The 21,350-nt window shown below is 38.8% G+C and overlaps 1 protein-coding gene across 2 annotated transcripts in view; it reads left to right on the top strand.

Moving 5' to 3' along the window:
- The window catches only part of GRIN2A (glutamate ionotropic receptor NMDA type subunit 2A), a 474,506-nt gene that overhangs the window by 444,639 nt on the left and 8,517 nt on the right, over window positions 1–21,350 (top strand). For both annotated transcript variants that reach the window (XM_020972554.2, XM_020972553.2), the window contains exon 11: window positions 16,701–16,939. In XM_020972554.2, coding sequence (XP_020828213.1) covers window positions 16,701–16,939 — 239 coding nt within the window. The remainder of the gene's footprint in view (window positions 1–16,700; window positions 16,940–21,350) is intronic.

Genomic DNA, 21,350 nt, shown 5'->3' with positions numbered 1-21,350 from the left:
GATAAACTGTACAACAAGGGTGTGGAACAAGGGGGAGAAGGAAATACAACATTCTGACAGTGCCCTTTCAGATCATAAAGCAAGAATATTTCGAGGGGGGAAGAGTTAGAATGAAATGTCAGTGAGTCATGTACCTCTGTCAAAGTTGCTTAACAAGCCTCTTACCCACTCTCAAATAATAGGCTTCTCTCTTAGTTCTAGTGCTCTCCCCTCCTTTCTCTGGCCTTTAGAACCCTTCATGACCTGACTACAACCTACCTTTCCAAGTTAATTATGTACTATTCCCATTTACACACTTTACTATCCAGCCAATCTGCCCTGCTTGCTCTTCTTTGCCCATGACTTTCCATCTTCTGTCTTTAGGCTTTTGCAGTGTGAGCTTTCTGTTTCCCTCTCCGTCTAAGAATTCCTAGTTTACTTCAAAGTTCACCTCAAACTTCCTATTTAAGTTCTTTCCTGATCCCACCAGATACTATTGCTATCCCTCTCTCCCAAAAATTCTTGTTCAGTAATTTTTTAGTAATGTCCAACTCTTCATGACTCCCTTTTAGGGTTTTCTTGGGCAAGGATATTGGAATGGTTTCTCATTTCATTCTCCAGTTCATTTTACAGATGATGAAACTGAGGCAAATAGGGTTAAGTGACTGCCCATGGTCACACAGCTAGTAAGTGTATGAAGCTGGATTTGAACTCAGGAAAATGAGACTTACTGATTCCAGGCCTGATGTTCTATCTACTGTACCACCTGGCTGCCTCTCATCCCCAAAATTACCTGATTTTAATTTTGTATCTGTTTCTACACGTATGTCTGGTCTCCCTTGATAGATCTGAAGTTTCCTGGGGTCAGAGACTTTCATGTTTTTGCCTTTGTAGCCCCAGTACCCAGAAAAATGTCTGCCACATAATGGGTGCTGAATAAATGCTTACTGATGAATGGATTCATTGATGACAGCAAGATTAGTCTATTCCAAATGGTACTTGAACATTGAGCAATAGGTGAGTGGGAAAAGGTGATCAGTTCTACATATAACATTTCATGGGGAGAGAGGAGATAGCCATGCCCACAATCCCTAGAAACTTTGTCTAGTACCCTGACATCAAGGGAATTAAATCAGAGTATTGCAAATTTATAGGGGCTGCTAGGTGGCACAGTAGATAGAGTATCTGGCCTAGAGTCAGTGAGACTCATCTTCCTGAGTTCAAATCTGGCTTCAGACACTGACCAGCTGTGTGACCCTGGGGAAGTCACTTAACTCTGTTTGTCTCAGTTTCCTCCCCTGTAAAATGAGCTGGAGAATGAAATGGCAAACCGCTCCAGTATCTTTGCCAAGAAAATCCTAAAAGGGATAACAGAGTCAGACATGGCTGAAACGACTAGACAACAATAACAAAATGGCTTTATCAGTTTTATTCAGTGGCCAATATGTGCTAGAGAAACAATCCCTGAGCTCCACCAGCCCGTGGACTCACTCAGTTGTTTACTTTGATGTTGGAATTTTGCCCTGTGCTTTATTTCTCCTCAGGGCACTGGGGCTTCTAATTTTGTTCAGGCATCTGGAGACCCTGGTGATTTGGAAAACCTGATAGATGAAAAATGGGAAAGCTCTCTAGTGGCAGAATGATGGTGACCATGGAAATGAGCATGTGGGAAATTAGTCATATTGACTTGGCTATTTATTCATCAACCTCGTTCAGCTAAGATTGAAACAGACACATGTTGTCCTAACCACCCCCAAAGACCTGCTTTCATTTATCAATAGAAGCAGTAATCTTTTGTTTAAAAATAATAAAAGTTGATCCAAGCATGAGAAATCTGATATTTGAATAGAACTCAGCCAAGCTGCAGGACTTGTCCATGATTAGTTATGAGTTGGCACTAAATTTGTTGAAGAGTTCTCACCTTATTCCCAATGCATTGGGTTAAAGTGGGGACAAGCAGCTTGCTTCTTGTTTGGAGAACAGAAAAGAAGTGTGGCTATATGCACACCTTTGGAGATGACAGCATAGCTTGGCTAAATCAGATTAGAGAGACAGTGTGGTATAGCAGACAGAGCATTGGCCTGAGAGTCAAAGGACCTAGGATATTGCCCCAATTCTACCACAAAGTAGCTTCAGCAATTCCACTCAGTAAGCATTTAAGTGCTTACTTCGTTCAAGGCCATAAGCTAGATTTTGGAGCCTTAAACAAAACAGACCTTGTCCTCAAGAAGCTTGTATTCTACTTGGGGAATACAATAGTTCAGGAAATTGAAAATAATTTCAAGGAGAGAATGGTAACATCTCAGGAGGCCCCACATAGGAAGTGGTGTCTAAACTGTACTTTGAAGAAAGCTAGGGGATTCTTTAAGGTAGAGGTGTAATGGACATATGTTATAGATATGGTGAAGGACCACTAATTCAAAGACCCGAGTATGGGAGATAGAATGTGGAACAACTAATAGGCCACTTTGAGTGGAAAGGTCAACTGAAGCCATGTTTTGAGCTCCACGATCTTAGCTTTAGGACCTAGAGCTGGAAAGGACCATAGAGATCATCTAATTCAACCCCTCTCATTTTACAGATAAGAAACCTGAGGCTCAGAGAGATTAAGTAACATCTCCAAGGTTACAGAGGTAGTAAGGGATGAGGGCAGGTAAAGGGTAACTAGGTGGTGCAGTGGATAGAGTGCTAGGCCTGGAGTCATCTTCCTGAGTTCAAATCTGGCTTCAGACACACACTAGCTGTGTGACCCTAAGCAAGGGTCACACTTAATTAATTCTGTTTGCCTCAATTCCTCATCCGTAAAGTGAGCTGGAGAAGGAAATGGTAAACCACTCCAGTATCTTTGCCAAGAAAGCCTCAAATGGGGTCACAAATAGTCAGATGCAACTTGAAATGACTGAACAACAGAAGAGACAGAGGCAAGATATAACCTTTACCCTCTCAACTCCAAACCAGTGCTTTTTCCACAGAAACTTTAGAGATCATCTGGTCCAAGTCTTTCCACTTACAGATGAACATTTATTCCTCTGTAAAATGAGGGTTTGGATTAGATAGATCTCTAAGGACCTTCTTGCTTTGATGTTCTCTAATTCAAATGGGCTTCATTATTGCCAATACAGAATCTGAATGGAAAACTTGCATACACACACAGACCTTCATTTACATACACAAGAATCCAGCTGTGCCCTTATTGAATAATATCACTTTCAGTGCTGGGCATCCAGAAGGAACAAGCTGTAGGGTCAGTAGAATGACCATATTCTTTGAGCTACCGTAACAACAAAGCCAGCCTGACCCTTCTCTGTCCTGTATGATGTGTCACAGGCAAATAAGTTACTCCAAAAAGCAATTTGGGGGAAGGAGGAAAGCATGATTTCTCAATATAGATTAACAATAACAGATTTAACTGCTTTTCCATTGGCCTGTGACCAGATGGAACCGTAAAAATTAGACTTGTTTATCTCCTGCCTATTTTTAACTAGAGGCATATTCAGAATTACAATAGAATGGTTTGGTTTTGTTTCTTTTTAGGGGTGGGTTTTTTATTTTTATTTTTTTATTTTTTGGCTTAAGGTACAAGGAGATCCTTCACACTTCCCTTTGAGTGAAGGCCTGGGGATTTCTATCTGCATACTTGCCCAACAGTATCATTGGGATCTGGAGGGTCACTGTTTATTATCAATGTGACACACAGATGACAGCAGGGTCAGTAGTGCCATCCCAGACTAGATGAGGAGGGAATGCCTCATGCCAAGGAGGTTTAAATGTCAGGAGAGCCTTAAAAACTCAAATGAGATTTAATGAATAGCTTGCTGCAGAGTCCAGCTCTGTCATAACACCACACACAAGGCAATTTAGGATTTATGAGTTTGATAAGCCCTGATCAGACCCTTTTCTCAATTGACAATATTCTGTTTTCTTTTGTTTTAAATTTCCTCTTTATACTTCTGCCACAGTAACCAGATTTAAGCCTCATTCATGCTATCCCACTAAAAAATAGATGCATGCACAAACACACACACACACACACACACACACACACACAGAGAAAGAGAGAGAGAGAGAGAGAGAGAGAGAGAGAGAGAGAGAGAGAGAGAGAGAGAAAGACTAATAGGTTCCCATACTTTCCAAATCACCACACTCTTATATGTATGGTATCCACAATTAGAATATAAAAACCCTGGAATCAGAAACTTTCTAATTTTTTTCCTATATCCTCAGTTCCTAGCAAAATACCTGGCATATAGTAGGTGATTAATAAGTACTTGGTGATTGCTATTGAACAAAGACTATTTCTAATAACATCATTATTGTCATAACTGAGAGGATTAAGTAGAGAGAGTACCATTGTGTCAGAAAGTGCTGGGTTCAAGTCTTTCCTTTGATACATGCTAGTTATGGACAGTCCTTTATTACTTCTCAGGACCCTGGACAGCTCTCAAGAGTCTATTACAATGTGGTTGATGATACACATGAGTAGAGAGTTTCCAGAGTAAGATTTCCCCACAATGAGGAAACCATCAGTCCAGAACCACCCTATCAACTTCCCTGTGTTTATTTCATCTGTAAGAAGGGGGCACACATACTCCTTTTTGCCCTACATATTCGGAGCCATAATGATCCCCCTTCTAACCTTCATAGCAATTTTGATACCTTCCATGGTACAATGGAAATAGTTTGAATTTAAAGTTGAAAGACCTAGTTTTGAAACCCAGCTCTGGCACATGCTACTTATGTGTCTTTGGGCAAATCACTTGCCTATTATAGACCTCAGTTTCCTCATCTGTAAAATGAGGGGTTTGGACTAAATGACCTCTAAGTTCCCTTCCAGATCTAAGTCAATAATCCTACATGACCTTAAACAAATCACATACTCTTGCTGAATCTCAGTATCCTCATCTATAAAATTAAAAAGCTGGACATTATAAACTCTAATTTCTTTCCAATCTAAATCTATGTTCCTGTGATCCCTCTTTTCTCCCACAATTCCCCTGTCCCAATTTTGGCACTTCAGATTTTGGAGGAGTGAAAAGGAGAAAGTGGGAGGTGGGAAAATGGATGCAGAATAGTTACAGACACAAAGTGTGGCCTGGAATTAAAGCCCCTAAGAGAAAAACAAGCCAGATAATCCTTCATTTCACAGTACCACCACCACACAGGCTTTCCCTCCTCCTCTTATGGCTAAAAAAGCCTTTGTACTTTGTACAGCATCCTTTCCACAAAGGCTCTAAATGAGCAAACTTTATTTTACTTAAAGAGGCGACTGAGAACTACAAAAGTCAAGCAACTTCCTGAGAGGCACATCGTGGGTGAGGGATTCTTCTCAATAATGGAATGTAAGGTTTCTTGTTGTCTTTCTAGTCTCCACATGGTCCTCTGTGTCCATCCCTATCTTCAAATGAAAATCTGGACCAGCTGGTTTAATGCTTGATGAAGCTCAAAACATTTAAAAATAGTTCTCTAGACCTTATAGCAAATAGCAACGGCTCACCTTCTATAGGACTTTACAGTTGTCATATATTATCTCCACCCCTCCCCTATTTTCACTTGTTCACCACAAGGCCCAGTTCACATGCGACCTTTTCCATGAAGTTTTTTTTTTTTCTGAATACTTGACTTAAAGTGATTTCTCCATTTTCTGAACTCTTATAACATCTTCTACTTGTGACATACTAATTATCTTCTATTTTGTATTATTGTTACTTGTGTTTTTGTCTTATCTCCACCATGAGTGTGTAAGTTCCTACATCACGTTGTATTGTTTTTTTGTTTCCCTTTGGCTAGAATTTTCTGAATACAAAAGGATCTGGGTTCAAATTCTGTCTCTGAAACTTTGTTGTTCAGTCCTGTCCGACTCTTTGCAATACAGGAGTGGTTTGCCATTTAATTCTAGATGAGGAAGGTTAAGTGGCTTCCCCAGGGTCACACAGCTACTAAGTATCTGAGGCCAGATTTGAATTTGGGAAGATGACTCTTCCTGACTCCAGGCCCAGTGCTCTATGTGCTACCTAGCTGCCCCTCTGAAACTTATTAGCTATTTGGCTCTGTACAAGCCACTTAACCTCAGACAACTCCCAGGGATTTATCTGTTGAATTATAGATAGATGGCAAGGGGCAGCTAGGTGGCACAGTGGATAGAGTACAGGCCCTGAAGTCAGGAGGACCTGGCCTCAGACCAAACACTTGATACTTACTAGCTGTGTGACCCTGGGCAAGTCACTTAACCCCAATTGCCTAAAAATATATATAGATATGTAGATAGTTAGATAGATAGATAGATAGATAGATAGATAGATAGATAGATAGATAGATGATAGATAGATAGATAGATGGCAAACTGCTTTCTTATACCAGGATTCCCTTCACACTAATGAAATCACTAAAGAGAAAGAATAGTACACCTGGCCATTACTACTTGCATGACCTTGGGAAAGTCATTTAACCACGTAGGCGTATTCTCTTCATCTGCAAAATGAGGGAGTTGAATGAGGGAGCCTCTGAGGTCCTTTCCAGCTCCAGATCTTTGAATCTATGTTTCAGTCTATAAGGATTTAGAGCTGAATGACCCGGTTTCAAATCCTAGATCTCCCACTTGTTTCCTTTGTGAACTTAAAAAAGTCACTCAGCCTCTCTGTGCCTCAGTTTCTTCATCTGTAAAATTGGGATAATAATAGCATCTACCTCACAAAATTGTTGTGAGAATCAAATGACATAACACACATAAAATTCTTTGCGAACTTTAAAGCACTATATAAATGCTACTTATTATTATTACTAGCAATAATACTAATAGATGAGAAATATGAAGATCAAAATTTATACAACTATTGAGTGGCTCACAGGATACATGAGCCTTTTTTTTAATGTCATCTTATTGTCTTTATCCTATGCCTTGTTGCCCATACAGGTAACCTCATTTATTTCCCACACATAAGCAATTCTCAGTGGACCTTGTACTGCATAGGATTACACCTAGTTCCTGGCAAGGAGCTCTGAAATCCTAGCCCACTCAGAACTCCTTTGGAGAGAAGAAAGATAATTTTGAAAGGGTGAGATAAAGTATTTTCTGAATGTTCCCTGTCTCCTTGGCTAAATTAGATAGTGGGCGGTAGATGGTATCAATTTGGGATTAGGTAAGTTTTCATTCTATTTTGGTGATTTGACCTCCTAGCATTGCATGGAAAGAGAATATTCTAGCATGTTTAATAGAAACAGAGTTGTTTTCCCATTTTGTTTCATATATTAGGGAGCTAGTGGGCACAGTGGATAGAGTGTAGGGCTTGAAGTGCTGAGTTCAAAACCTTTCTTGGACATTTATTAGCTGGGTGACTCCAAGCAAGTTGTGTAACTTCTATTTGCCTCAGTTTCCTCATTGCAAAATGGGATAACAACAGCATTGCTTCACTGGGTTCTTGTGAGGCCCAAATGAGACAAGATAGAAAATGCTTTACAAACTTGAAAATGCTATACAAGTGCCAGCTATTATTATTAGCAATGGTTCCAGAATCCTGCGTAATTTTACCAAAGAAATCTGGCTCCAGTTAATACCCAGAGGATCCACAGGGCCTGTAGAAATCATCAACCCCTAGGATTCTTTTTTTTCCATCCTGGTGACTCAGGGACTGGGATTTAATAGTTCACTCAGATAAGGACCATGGAGTCTACGAGGCAAATCCAATACTCAATTGGTTTTCTCTGAGCCATGGCCACAGATGACCTTCATAATCCTGGGCAGCCACCTCCCCTATCTGTGCCGTTGCTCATTAAGGTAGGGAAAGTGTCTGGGTGGCTCAACACAAACCTTTCCCTATTCAGTGTTTATAGGAAAGTGGGAGTGGGGGGGGGAGGGAAAGCAACAGCAATGATAGCAATAGCAAAAAGCAATAGCAAACTTTATTTGGCATCTTTCAATCACAGATGATATCTATCATCAGTATAATAGAAAGCAGGGTGAATGTGTAACCAGAAGCCTAAGTCTGCTCTTGGTCTTATCATGTATTAGCTGTGTGACTTTGAGTAAGTTGCTTCCTTCTCTGAGACTCATTTTCTTCACCTGTAAAATGGTGATATGACAGGGCAGATAGGTGGCACAGTGAATAGAGCACTGGCCCTGGCCCCAGGAGGACCTGAGTTCAAATCCTCCCTCAGACACATAACGCTTACTAGCTATGTGACCCTGGGCAAGTCACTAACCCCAATTGATTAAAAAAATACTCGCTTCCTCATTTATAAAATAAGTATAACCCCAATTGCCTCACCAAACAAACAAAAAAAAAGAGGATATGATCAGTTCCTGCCTGCTTGTGTGGATTTCATTAGAATTGTTTGATTTGGCTACAATAAGCAGCATAATAAGGCATAATAGTAACATAATAAGGAACAATAAGGGTCTATCTATATATGGGATATGGGTTGGACTGGATAGCAACTGAGGCCCCTTCTGACTGAAATTCTGGGATTCTGCCTCAAAGATCCTCAAAGAACCAGATGAAATAATTAATGTGACAACATTTAGTAGACTGCAAAGTGTTATCCAGACAGATGGTACCGACATTGCCATTGTTATTATTATTGCTGCTTCTTTTGTCTGTTTCTCCTGGAAAGCCTTTTGAATGGGTAAAAACATTCATAGAGACAGACTTTCTCTAAGTTCCTTTCCATTCAAAAGAAAAGAAACAAAAACAACTACTCCCATGCTTCTTTCTCAGGGATTCCAAAAGGTTCCTCCTTTCATGAATACAGGGCAGAATTTAAGCCCGTAGAGGACGGGAAATTTATTGATTCCAGCTGTCCCAGAGTTCATAAGGCCATTCATTCCATGAGAACAGTGTGCCTTGGATTAGTCTGTGGTGTTAATGAAGCTAACAATTCAGACCCACTCCTTTTCTGAGATCTTAGGGGTAGGGAATTTCGGATGGCATGAATTGTAGCCCTAGGTTCTGGTTCTTATTCTGCAACTTACCAACCATGTGACTTTGAGGAAATCATTTCTTCCATTTTGGCATTCAGAAGGATCACAGAATCATAGAAGCAGAGGTAGAAGATACCTTAGAGGCCATAGAGCTCAAATGTTGCATTTTACAGATAAAGATACTGAGGCATATAGCAGTTAAGAGGGCCACACAGTTAGAAAGTGTCAGAGATGGGATTTGAACCCTGGTCATCATGATTTCAAGTTCAGTGCTCTGTCCACTATACTCTGCAGCATCAGATAACTAAGAATGTCTCACTAATCATACCTATTAAGTGCTTTCAGAATCCTGAGTTATTATTCTCTCAGGCCAGGATACTGGAGCTCATTAATTGCTTATTGCTCTTTGACTATATCCTCATCCATCTTCAACCTCAATTCCCTCATCACTAGGTCTACTTTTTACAAACTGAATATCATGAACCTTCTCTGAAATATGGAAATAAGAAGAAGGTGCATCATTATTACAGTAGCAAATCTATTCATTGAATCTCCGTGTCTCAGAAATATATAAGCCAGTCTATTTTGAGGAACCTAGAATTTTTCACAAAGCTGAGGTTATCCTGGCTTCTAATCTATTATTTTTTTCAGTTCAAAAAGAATTTTCACTAAAGACAAACCAACACAAACATGAAATCTTATTTCTCTAAATTGAAGTAACCATAAAAGAAATCAGCTAGGAGAGTTTCACAGAATACCAGAATTTCAGAGTTGAAAGGGGCCTCAAAGGTTATTAATCCAACCCATATCCCCACATAATCCCCACTATCATATCCCAGAGAAGCAGTTATCCAACAGCTGCCTGAAGACTGGAGACAAGTAATTTCTTGGGGCCACTATTCTACTTTGGGGCAGCTGTAATTGTTAGAAAATTGTTCTTTTCCCTTGATACCAAACCTACATCTACTTCTTGGTAACTTCCACTTGTTACCTCTGTTTCTGTCATCTGTGGACAAATGGAGCAAATCTAATCCCTCCTATACATGACAGTCTTTCAGATGCTTGAAGTGAGCTATCATGTCCCCTCTAAGTCTTCTTTTTTCCAGGCCAAATGGGCTCACTTACTTCACCTGATCCTCATATGGCATCATCATCATCATCATCATCAACACCACTACTGTGTGCCAGACACTGTGATATTATTAAAATTCTTATTATACTTTACAATTATTATCTCATTTGATCCTCACACCAACTCTGGGAGGAGCAGCTAGGTGGTGCAGTGGATAGAGCACTGCCCCTACAGTCAGGAGGACCTGAGTTCAAATTTGGCCTCAGACACATAACACTTACTAGTTGTGTGACTCTAGGCAAGTCACTTAACCCCAATTGCCTTACCAAAAACAAAGCAAACAACCCTGGGAGTTCAATGGTATTATTATCCCCATTTTAAAGATGAGGAAACTGAGGCAGTTAGTAATTAAGTGAATTGCCCAGAGTTATCCAGCTAGTAGGTATCTGAGGCTGGATTTGAACTGACTCTAGGCTTAGTGCTCCATTCACTGTTCCACCTAGCTGCCCCTGGACTCAAGATTCTTCATCATCCTAGTTGCCCTTCTCTGGACCCTCTCCATCTTGTCATATCCTTAAACCATGGGGTCCAGAACTGAGCACAGTGCTGTAAATGCTGTCTAACCAGGGCATCTATAAGGGTATAGGGAGTCTATTACCTTTTTTCCCTAGAAACTGTGGCTCCCTTAATGCAAGTCAAGATCTCATTTGCTATTGAGACTCCCAAATCAAGCTGCTGATTCATATTCAACTTGATAGTTTTTTTGCAGAAAAGCTCCTCTCCAACCATTTTGACCCAAGTTCCTTTCCTTTATATCATCCCTGACTGGGAAGAATGCAAAAGCTTCTAGCTTGAGACATATTTGTGTTAATGCTACTCTCTCATATGGCAACACACTATTTCCTAATCTTATCTCCCAGTTTGGATTCCTTAACTCATCCCCACTGGACCTAAACTGTGTTGGACTTCTGCTTTGCAACAATTCTCAGCCCACAATGCTTCTATTTCCCAGAGATTTTACTACTAAGCTGCAGGTTGCCCTATATATTGACTTCAAAGCCTGCCTGTGACTTGCGTTTGTCCCACTTTTTTATTTGCCTCCTTGGTTACCTGTCCCTGATTTTGTTTTGCAATGTTCATTTTCAATCTGAACTCATCAAAGGGCCATATGTCAAGAAGTAATACTGGTCTCCTAGAAAACTTCCTCTTTTCTTCCTTAGTCATGTCATCTGTGATTGTATTGTCAGAATTTTGTTTCTGAAAGCCTCTTACCTCCCTAATCACCTTCCCTTTTAGAGTCTCTGATTCAGTTCTGAGATAATCCTAGCTTTTCTTTGAGCTTTTTGAAATTTGCTTTCCTAAGATCCAGACTATCCATCTGATCATGCCCCATGTTTTCGCCTGAATAGGCAACATATGACTTAGCATGGTATGGGCTCATGGTACCTATGATACCCATAGTTTTCCCAAAGTACCCATAGTTCTGAATTCACCAACGTGGTTTTATGCTTCCAAGCAACTGGCTTAACACTCCCATACTCTTAAAAAGAATATTTTCTGCCTTTCCATATCTTCTTTATCTAGTAGCCACACAGTATGTGTCCTTCTTGGTCTGAAATGATCTCTAAGTTCCTGTCTCCCCTACCCCCTACCTCTAAATTGGCTTCTGCTCTCTGTGTGTTCAGTCTTCCATGTTCACTTAGTCAGTGTGACCCCCACCCATCCTGGGTGCCTACAGTTTGAAAGAAAGCGTGGTATAGTGATTAAAATACTAGGTTTGGAGTCTGTAAGACTTGAGTTGAAATCTTACTTCAGATCCTCTGATGTTTACTGTTTGTCCTCAGGTAAGACTTAAACTCTCTTGGTTTCATCTGCAAAATGAAAGGGTTGAATTAGGTGGCCTCTGCATCCCTTTGAGTTCTAGACCTCTGGCTTTCTCAAGCTATTACCTACCAGTTGTATGCCCCTGGGAAGTCATTTAATCTCTTTATGGCTCAGTTTCTCAATCTGTAAAATGGAAAAAATAGCACTACTTCCAGTGGTTATTGTATAAAATGTGAATGTATATAATGCACTTTGCAAACCTTGAATTTGAGTTTTCATCGTTACCATCATCAGCAGCATTATTCATATCATTCTTATTTTTTTTCAAAGGATTCTGGTAGAAATGATCCTAAGACAAGTTGCTATCCTACTATTATCCTTTTTCACTTAATGTTTTATAGACTATTGCAAGGTAGATAAACAGCTACTTTTTTGTAATTGAATGATGGTATTAGTCCATATAATTATTACTATTACTATTACTATTATTATTTTTATCATGTCTAAGCATAAGTGTACCAAATTGTTAGCTAGAGAATACAAATATCTCCCATTTGTTTACTACATTACAGTTCACAAATATATATACGTGTATGTATGTGTGTGTGTGTGTGTATTTATATATATACACATACATAAAACAGAGTCCTGAGAGAACCTAAGTTTTGGTTTTCCCAAATATGAGAAAGAGATAAATGTTAGATGTTACTTCTCAGTCCATTGGTTCTGTCTTTTCTGATATTATCATTTCAAGAATACTCACTCATTACCACATTGGCCCTGGGTATGAATTTTTCATCTGTAGGAGCTCAGCAAGGCTACCTATTTACTAAGTCATAGAGAGGCTGTGATCTGTGTTGGTAGAACAAAATGTATACATGTGTGTGTGTGTGTGTGTGTGTGTGTGTGTGTGTGTGTGTGTGTGTGTGTGTATTTCTTTCAGCATGTATGCCATAGAGATCTCTGTCACTTAAAGAGGCCTAAAGGGTACAGATTCATAATGGATTTTTCAAGAAATGCCTTGGGGGAAAAAGGCTATGAAAGTCTAAAGGCCAGTTGCATTGGATGATATAAAAATTCTTTCCAGAAGCAATCCCCTTAGCTCTCTGGCATGCTATATGCTAGAACTAAATGCAATTTGAAAAATGGGAGAGTTCCTCTAGCCCTTTAGAAAATATTGAGAAAAAAAAACCTAAAGAAAAATCATGAACTGGTTTTTGATATTTCAGATATCAAGGAAAATTCTCACTATGTTAGGCCTTTCCTTTGGGTAGGATAAACACATTATATTAATAGAGTTAGAAGGGGCCTGTTATGACCCAGTCCACTGTACTGGAAAGACTAGAAGCCCAGAGACCAGGATTGAGTCATACCTCTGTGACTAACTTATCATTCATGCATTGGATGATGGGACCATAGAGCTAGTGTTGAAAGGGACCTTAGAAGCCATTTAGTCCAACCTCTTCATTTGAAAGCTGGGTAAACTGAGGCCCAAAGAGGTTAAGTGATTTGCTTAAATCCACATAGACAATAAGTGGGATTTGAACTCAGGTGTCATGATTCTGTTTGACAGGAAAGTTCAGAGCTCTTCTCAGTGTACCATACTGCCTCCTCATTCTATCTCCTGGTACAGCCCTCCTCCCCTTCCCCCCCCCAACCCCAAACTCAGAGAAGCACCACATAGTGTAACAGTGGTCTGTTGGCTGAGTAAAACCTTCCTCAGTAGTACATCCCAATGCTAATTTCACCTAATATGAAATTTTCCTTTAAGTACAACTAAAAGGTATCCCCCTTTCTTTTCAAACCATTTCTTCCTCACAAGTAGACTTTCCCCACTCTAAATGTAAAAAAGGCTAGAGTGCCTGACAATGTCAACCATAGACTGGATAATTTTTGTGGGCATTCTGTCAGTGCCTTTTGATCTGAGAGCAAGGTAGAGGCCATGCTTAAGTACATTCTGGGAGAAGAATACTACTGTTTCTCTGTTGTTCCTTTTTTCTCCCCTGGAGTCCTGCCTCTTTTCCTAGGCTGAATTGAAACAAGATGGCATACAATGCCAGGCAGGTAGACCTGAGCTATCCTCTCAGCAGCAATGCAGTGAGAACACAGGCTTCCTCTGACTGACATACATGTAGATTCTTCTTCAATAAAATCGTGGTCCTGGCTGGTGGAAAGATTCCAACTGTTTGGTGGTCTTTCAGCTCGGCGGAAGGAGCATGCCCCAGGCGCAGACCATCCTACCGCTCCTCTGCCTGCAAGAGACTATTTAGTTTGTGTTTTTCTAAGCACCAAAGAGAATATGAGTGTGCTGTGGGGCAGAGATTGAATCATCCTTCAAAGTTTTTTTCCTTTGACAAGTCAGAAAACTGTCAGTTGGCCAAGCTTTAGATGGTTGTGTTTTAAAAAGATACTTGATTCCTCACTCATGAAAAATGCCTAGCTTTCTTTGTCTTGTTTTCAGTCTCATAAAAAATCCCTTTCATTCTTTCTCCCTGTTGTATATTAGAGTGGGGAGTAGAAACATTCCAGAACTGAAAATCTTCCATTCCTTCCCAATTTAAAATCTTGTAATGGCTGGAAGAATAGGGAGTTATCCTGTGATTACATTGGGATAAAGAACTACAGATGTGGAGACTGTCTTTACTAATGCAGGCCAATTTCTTCTCTGAAATGTATCGTCTCTGAGCGTTGCCTAGAGTAATGGTGTCAAACTCAAATAGAAACGGATTCCTAAGGGGAGCATATTAACTTAGAAAACCACAAATTAACACTCTCTGTGTTGCATCACATTTTTATTTGTTTTGTTAAATATTTCCTAATTATATTTTAATCTGATTCAGACCTACTGGGAGTGTTGTGTTTCTCAATACCTCTAGCCCTATAGTACTGAAAGCTAAAGTGACTTATTCTATATGTTAGAAATAGGAATCAAATCCAGATCTTCTCAGCTCAGAAGCTGGCTCTCTATCTGCCAAATTTTACTGTTTTTTAATGGGTTGAAAGAGAAGTCAAATCAACATTTATCTATCTATCTATCTATCTATCTATCTATCTATCTATGTATCTATCATCTATCTATCTATCTATGTATCTATGTATCTATCTATCTATCTGTCTGTCTGTCTGTCTGTTTATTTATTTATTTGTTTGTTTATTTATTGTATACAAGATTCTTTGGGGGAATGCATGCAAAGATAATATAGAACTCAGTCTCTTCCCTCTACAAGTTTACTATCAAAGATTTGAATACCAGTTCAAGGTTGCAGTAGGAGTGATGTCACAAAGCACTATACTACATTACCAAGTGAATTATATAATAATAAGAGCTGTGGAAAATCTACAATCTTGGCTGAGTTTTAGTGAGTTGTCTTACTGGCTACATAAAGAGACCAATACTTCCTTGGGAAAAGGGCAAATAAAATACTTCTTCCAATGTTTCTTTGTTTAATCAAATGCAAGCTATTTTAAGAACTGGAGATCATATATTCCTAAGAATAGAACTGGAAGGCATGTCAGAGATTTTTCATTTATTTTTATGGGTAAGGAAAATGAAATCTAGGGAAGTTAGGAAGGTGGGTGATAGGTCATGCCAGTAGCTCCAGATTCCATGAGTCAAAGAAAAGACACTTGAAACTAGGCCTGGGGGGTAAGTATGCAGTTCCTTTCCTGGACCCTCCTAAATCCAGTATCAGAGATTCAATTAAACTTAATAAACATGTATTAACTGTCTACTAGGTTTTATGTGAGAGTCAGTAGGGCATAGTGGATAAAAGCCTAATCTTGGCAAAAGGAAGGCCTGGGTTCTTGTTTCTGACTACATATGTTGTATATACATACATAATGCACACATACAAACACACACACATGCAATCTACTCATACAAAATAAAGAACATTGAAGACTTCTGTAACTATGGCAGACTTGCCAGAAGAACATTCCCATGTCCTTACAACACTGTAAAGGGGGAAAATGAGCAGCACATGATATTTTTAAAGGATGGCAGCTGGTGTTGTTACAAGGCAAAGAAGCAAAAAACATACACAGCAAGGCACGTGGAGGGTGGCAGACTGCAGAAATCTGTTAGGTGTTGTGGCTAATGAAACAACAACACAGGGTCCCCATAGACAATCGCCTCTGTATATGTGCAAAGCTAGACAGGCAAATGACTTGAGAGGAATCTTGTATTACAGGAGGTTGGAGAGGGGTCAAGAGAAAATTGCATTGACAGCAGAATTGAAGTAGGGGTTAGAGCAACTCTCCATTTAATACACCCGAGTCAGTGCTACAGCTAAACTACCAATCTTCTTTGTTGCTGAAGATTTTTAAATGGGGGAAAATATTCTCGAATGGTAATTCAACTTAAAAAAACAAACAAAAATCTTTTATTCAAGTCCTTCTGCACGCAAAGCAGTGAGAGGCAGCATGACATATGGATAAAGAACTAGTCTTAGAGTTAGGAAAACTTGGACACAAAGTCTTGCCTCTCACACTTTTAATCACTTAGTGCTCACTACAACACAAGACAACTTCGGGATCATTACAAGTTTCTTGAATTTCACCTTGAGCTGGGGAAGTGATTAGTTTGGGGATGAGGCATTTTGGAGGAATTTGAGGTTTTTCCTTATGAGTTCATGTTTTTAAGTGCAAAATGGAATGTAGTAGAAGAACATCATGGTCAGTGACTGTTCAAATTTTATTTTCTTTTTTGTGTTTGTATCTCTAGCACATACACAGTGCCTGGCATATAGTGGGTGCATCATAAACTTTTTTAAAAAATTCATTGAGTGACAATCTTTTTAAATGGAGCCAACTTGCCACTTTGTATTGTCCTAGGTATTTGTTGGGGAAGAAGAGAAGGAATGAACAGAAGTTTCTCCTCATCCTCACTAAACAATATGTTGGTCCCTTTAGGAGAGATGGAGGAGCTGGAGACACTCTGGTTGACGGGAATCTGCCACAATGAGAAGAATGAGGTGATGAGCAGCCAGCTGGACATTGACAACATGGCAGGAGTGTTCTACATGCTTGCTGCTGCCATGGCACTCAGCCTCATCACCTTTGTCTGGGAACATTTATTTTACTGGAAACTCAGGTTTTGCTTCACTGGAGTGTGCACAGACAGGCCAGGACTGTTGTTCTCCATCAGCAGGGTCAGTAAAATTTTAGTTCACTTCCTTTTTTAACAGATAAACCAAAACTAAGCAAGACTTAACATCATTTCACTCCATTCTAATATTATTTGTACTCCACACTCCCTATCTCTGCCTGTCCCCCCATACCCTTTAAAGCAGTCTCACTCTGACTCTTTGTTAGGCATTCTGGAAGATTTATAGATCATATTTTTTACATGAATGCAAAAAGTTACTAACATTTATATAGTAGCAGAGAGATAACCCTGCATTCTCAGAGGCTAGATCAGAAGAGCACACATTCTGGTTGGACCTATAAAAGTGAAAAGGTTTTGAGTAATGACCCCAAGATTAGGCATATGTGTTTGTCATCTGGGGATCAGGTAAGTGTGTTGAGAGGCTCATCACCATGTGGGTCATAGTTACAGCAACTCTCAAATCCATCTACCTAATTATAGAGCAGTTTTTATCTGCTATCTTTATTGGTGGAATGAATGCCCACACACTGAAAAAATCATAGATACTTGAAGTATATGTGATTAGAAGACACTTAAACATATAGGGTCTTAATGCAGTTTTAAGCTACCTAAGCCTAGTAAATACACTAAGACTTTTGGGACAGCCTGTATATTATCTCTTTTGATCTATACAACAGTCATATGAAGGAGCTGGTGAATGGATCATCCCAATTTTATAAATGAGGGCTAGTTAAAGGTAAAGTGACTTTCATCCAAGGACACACACTTAATGATAGAACTAGGACTCAAATCCAGGTTTTCTAACTTCATGTTCAATGTTCTTCTCATTATAACATATAGCACCTGCCCTGTGTTGTGAATTTATGCATCCACACAACACAACACACATGTATATCATTCTCTCTCTCTCTCTCTCTCTCTCTCTCTCTCTCTCTCTCTCTCTCTCTCTCTCTCTCTCTCTCTCTCTTTCTCTTTTTCTTTCTCTCTCTCCACACATGTTCCCCTAAGCAAATATGTGGTCTAGACACCTTTATAGCAGGCAAGAATGAAGAACAAAGTGGAAAACTTTGTTATAACATTGCTTCCCAGCTAAAGAGATATTTATTGAGTAAACCAAATTGGCTTCTTAAAAGAAAATTGGTGTGTTAATAACATTTGGAATTTTTAAGAACATAAGATATTCCAGGGACAAACAAACATTAGCTTCCTGTCAAGTCTTCCAGAGGATGATTCTTTCCCCCTATATTATTATACTCTAAAGCTGGGTACTGTGCAAATACATATTTCCTAATTAGTTTGATGCCATCTAAATACACATATTGCTTAAAAATAATACCATGTGTGCATATGGTTAGGTACTATGCCAAATTTAAGATAATTCTCTCAACCAATTACTAAGTGGTTTTCGTAGCTAAATGAGGGAGGAATTATCATAAGTAAATGCACCTTGCCACATTTTCTCATCGATCTTGTTTGTTTTTGGCAATACATTTCCATTATCTAATAGCACAGGGAAGTCTTTAAGGAGGCAAAGTTGATAGGTAATCATTAGAGAAACAAATGAAATCTTCCCCCTCTTCTTCCCCCAATTTATCATAGTCCTGCCTAGTCTTTTCATTTCCTTGAGCTTTTCCAAGTACACATGAATTCATTCACTAATGCTTCTTGCCTGTCCTTTGGCCCATAATACTTTCTCAGGAATCATTATGTATAGCCCATATCTTATCTCTTATAGTAGTAGCCATGAGGAGACTTCAATTCCTTTGCTAACTTACTGATCAGACACATAGGGGAAGTCACCTTCAAACAATCTCTTGACCTTAACTTCTTCTAAGAACAGGCCCATTTGTAAAAGAGAGAAAGTGTCCTATTTAATAGAATTATCTTCTTTCTTGACTTTTTAAATCCAAAACTTTTTAAATTCTGAAAAATGTTTGAAAATATCTATGTAATAACACAATGACCAAAAGATAGTGAATCAACCACTTTCAAAGTTGGCCTGCTCTCAGACATCATTCTTTCTTCATAGAATCGTGCTTTTTATAGATTAAATTTGGAAAAGCCACAGTGCCCCAAATTTGATTTTATATGCAGATGAATTTCACAGCACTCTGAAACTTGAGAATGACTCTATGCACACCATCCTAGGTCCTCACTCCCCACTAGCCAAGTGTTTCCAGAGTCTTCTAAATGTAGAGGTTGCTGGCCCATTGTGAAGTTATCAGATGCTTCCATTGACAGAATTTGCAGTCACAAGCACATTCAGCTATATGCAAATACAATTCTATTCAATTACTTCAATAAACAATAATTTGGCATATATGCATCAATACATAATGTATCCCCAAATGCATTCTCATATAACATATATATGAATATACATATACATATGTATATACACATAATGTACATACACACAACCATAGCCACCACCTCGACCTAGGGATTTAAAGAAACCTTTTGCAGTAATTTTCTTTTTTAAAAACAGATTTTTATTGATGGCTATTGTTTTTACATCATCTGCTTTTCTCCTTGTATGCTTTCCCCTAACCTAGAAAGCCTTCTGCTATAGCAAATAATTTTCCATTTTTTGAAAATTATTTTCCCCAATTACATATAAGAAAATTTTTTTAATTGTTAAACTTTGAGTTTGGAATTCTTTCCCGTCCTCCCTCACCCTCCCCACCCCTTAAAAAGAAAGCAATTACATATAGGCTATACATGTGCAGTCATGCAAAACATATTTCTATATTAGCCATGTTGTGAAAGAAAATACAGACACCCCCAAAAAAAACCCAATAAAGTGAAAAATAGTATGCTTCAATCTGCATTCAGGCTGCATCAGTTTTTTCCTCTGGAGGTGGATAGCATTTTTTCATGAGTCCTTTGGAATTGTCTTGGATTGCTGTATTTCTGAGAATAGCTAAGTCATTCACAACTGATCATTATACAATATTGCTGTTATTGTATACAATGTTCTCCTGGTTCTGCTTACTTCAGTTTACATCAGTTCATGTAATAATTTCCAGCTTTTTCTGAAAGCACCCTACTGATTTCTTATAGCACAATAGTATTCCATTACAATCATATTCCACAATTTGTTGAGCCATTCCTCAATTGATGGGCATCTCCTCAATTTCCAATCCTTTGTCACCACAAAAAGAGCTGCTATAAATATTTTTGTACAAATAGGTCCTTTTCCTTTTTTTTTTAAAAATCTCTTTGGGATGCAGACCTACTAGTGCTATTGCTAAGTCAAAGGGTATGTGCAGATTTATAGCTCTTTGGACATATTAGAATTGTGCTCCAGAAAGGTTGGATCAGTTCACAATTCCAATAACAGTGCATTAGTGTCCCAATTTTCCCATATCCCCTCCAACATTTATTATTTTTAGCAAAGAATTTTCATAGGGATTTTCTGATGAAAACCCTGAAATATCTTTAATCTAATGTATTAATAATTTCTGGATGGCAATTTTTTCCTGTTGTAGAAAGCAAAATTGAAGCCTTGAAGAATATGTGTAAAGTGACCATGAGGCTGAGTTCTGACATTGGAAATTTGGGTTTATCCCTCAGGTTTTGGTAGAATGGCTAGATGTTCACTCCCCCCCCCCACAAACTTTTTTTTCTCTCTCTGTGGTATGCATTTTAAAATCTAATATAATTTTATTTTCACTTCCAAATTTTCTCCCTCCTTCTCCCATTCTTCCCTTATTGAAAAGTCAAGAAAAACAAAGCCCATTACAAAAAATGTAGTCATGCAAAACAAATTTCCACATTAGTTATATCCCAACGTGCTTGTGCACACGTACACCACCCCCCCCAGAGAGAGAGAGAGAGAGAGAGAGAGAGAGAGAGAGAGAGAGAGAGAGAGATGCTTTAAGCTGCACTCAGAGTTCATTTCTCTATCTGGAGGTAAATAACATGTTTCATTATAAGTTCATTGAAATTATGGTGGGTCATTGTGTTACTAAGCCTTTCAAAGTTGATCATCTTTATAATATTGCTGTTATTGTATAAATTTTCTCCTGGTTCTGCTCAGTTCACTTTGTATCAGTTCATACATGTCTTCCCAGATTTCTATGAGGCTACCCCCTTCATTATTTCGTAAAGCACTATAGTATTCCTTAACATTTATATACCATAACTTGCTCAGCAATTCCCCATTGGGTAGGCATCTCCCCACTTCCCTTTTTTTGCCACAGAAGAGCTGCTACAAATATTTGTACGTAAGGCTTCCTTACCTATTTCTTTGAAAGGAAATGCACAGTTTAATAACTTTTTAGTCATATTGCTTTCCAGAAGCATACCTAATGGGTATGAATTGGTACCTCAGAATTGTTTTAATTTGCATTTATTTAATTTTAGCAATTTAGAGGGGTTTTTTTCATGTAGATATCGATAGCTTAGATTTCTTCATATTTGTTAGCCATTTATCAATTGGAGAAGAGATC

The sequence above is a fragment of the Phascolarctos cinereus genome, unplaced genomic scaffold (genome assembly GCF_003287225.1).
Source record: "Phascolarctos cinereus isolate Bilbo 61053 unplaced genomic scaffold, phaCin_HiC Scaffold_4;HRSCAF=312, whole genome shotgun sequence".
Lineage (NCBI taxonomy): Eukaryota > Metazoa > Chordata > Mammalia > Diprotodontia > Phascolarctidae > Phascolarctos > Phascolarctos cinereus.
This window is presented reverse-complemented; position numbering and strand designations above follow the sequence as displayed.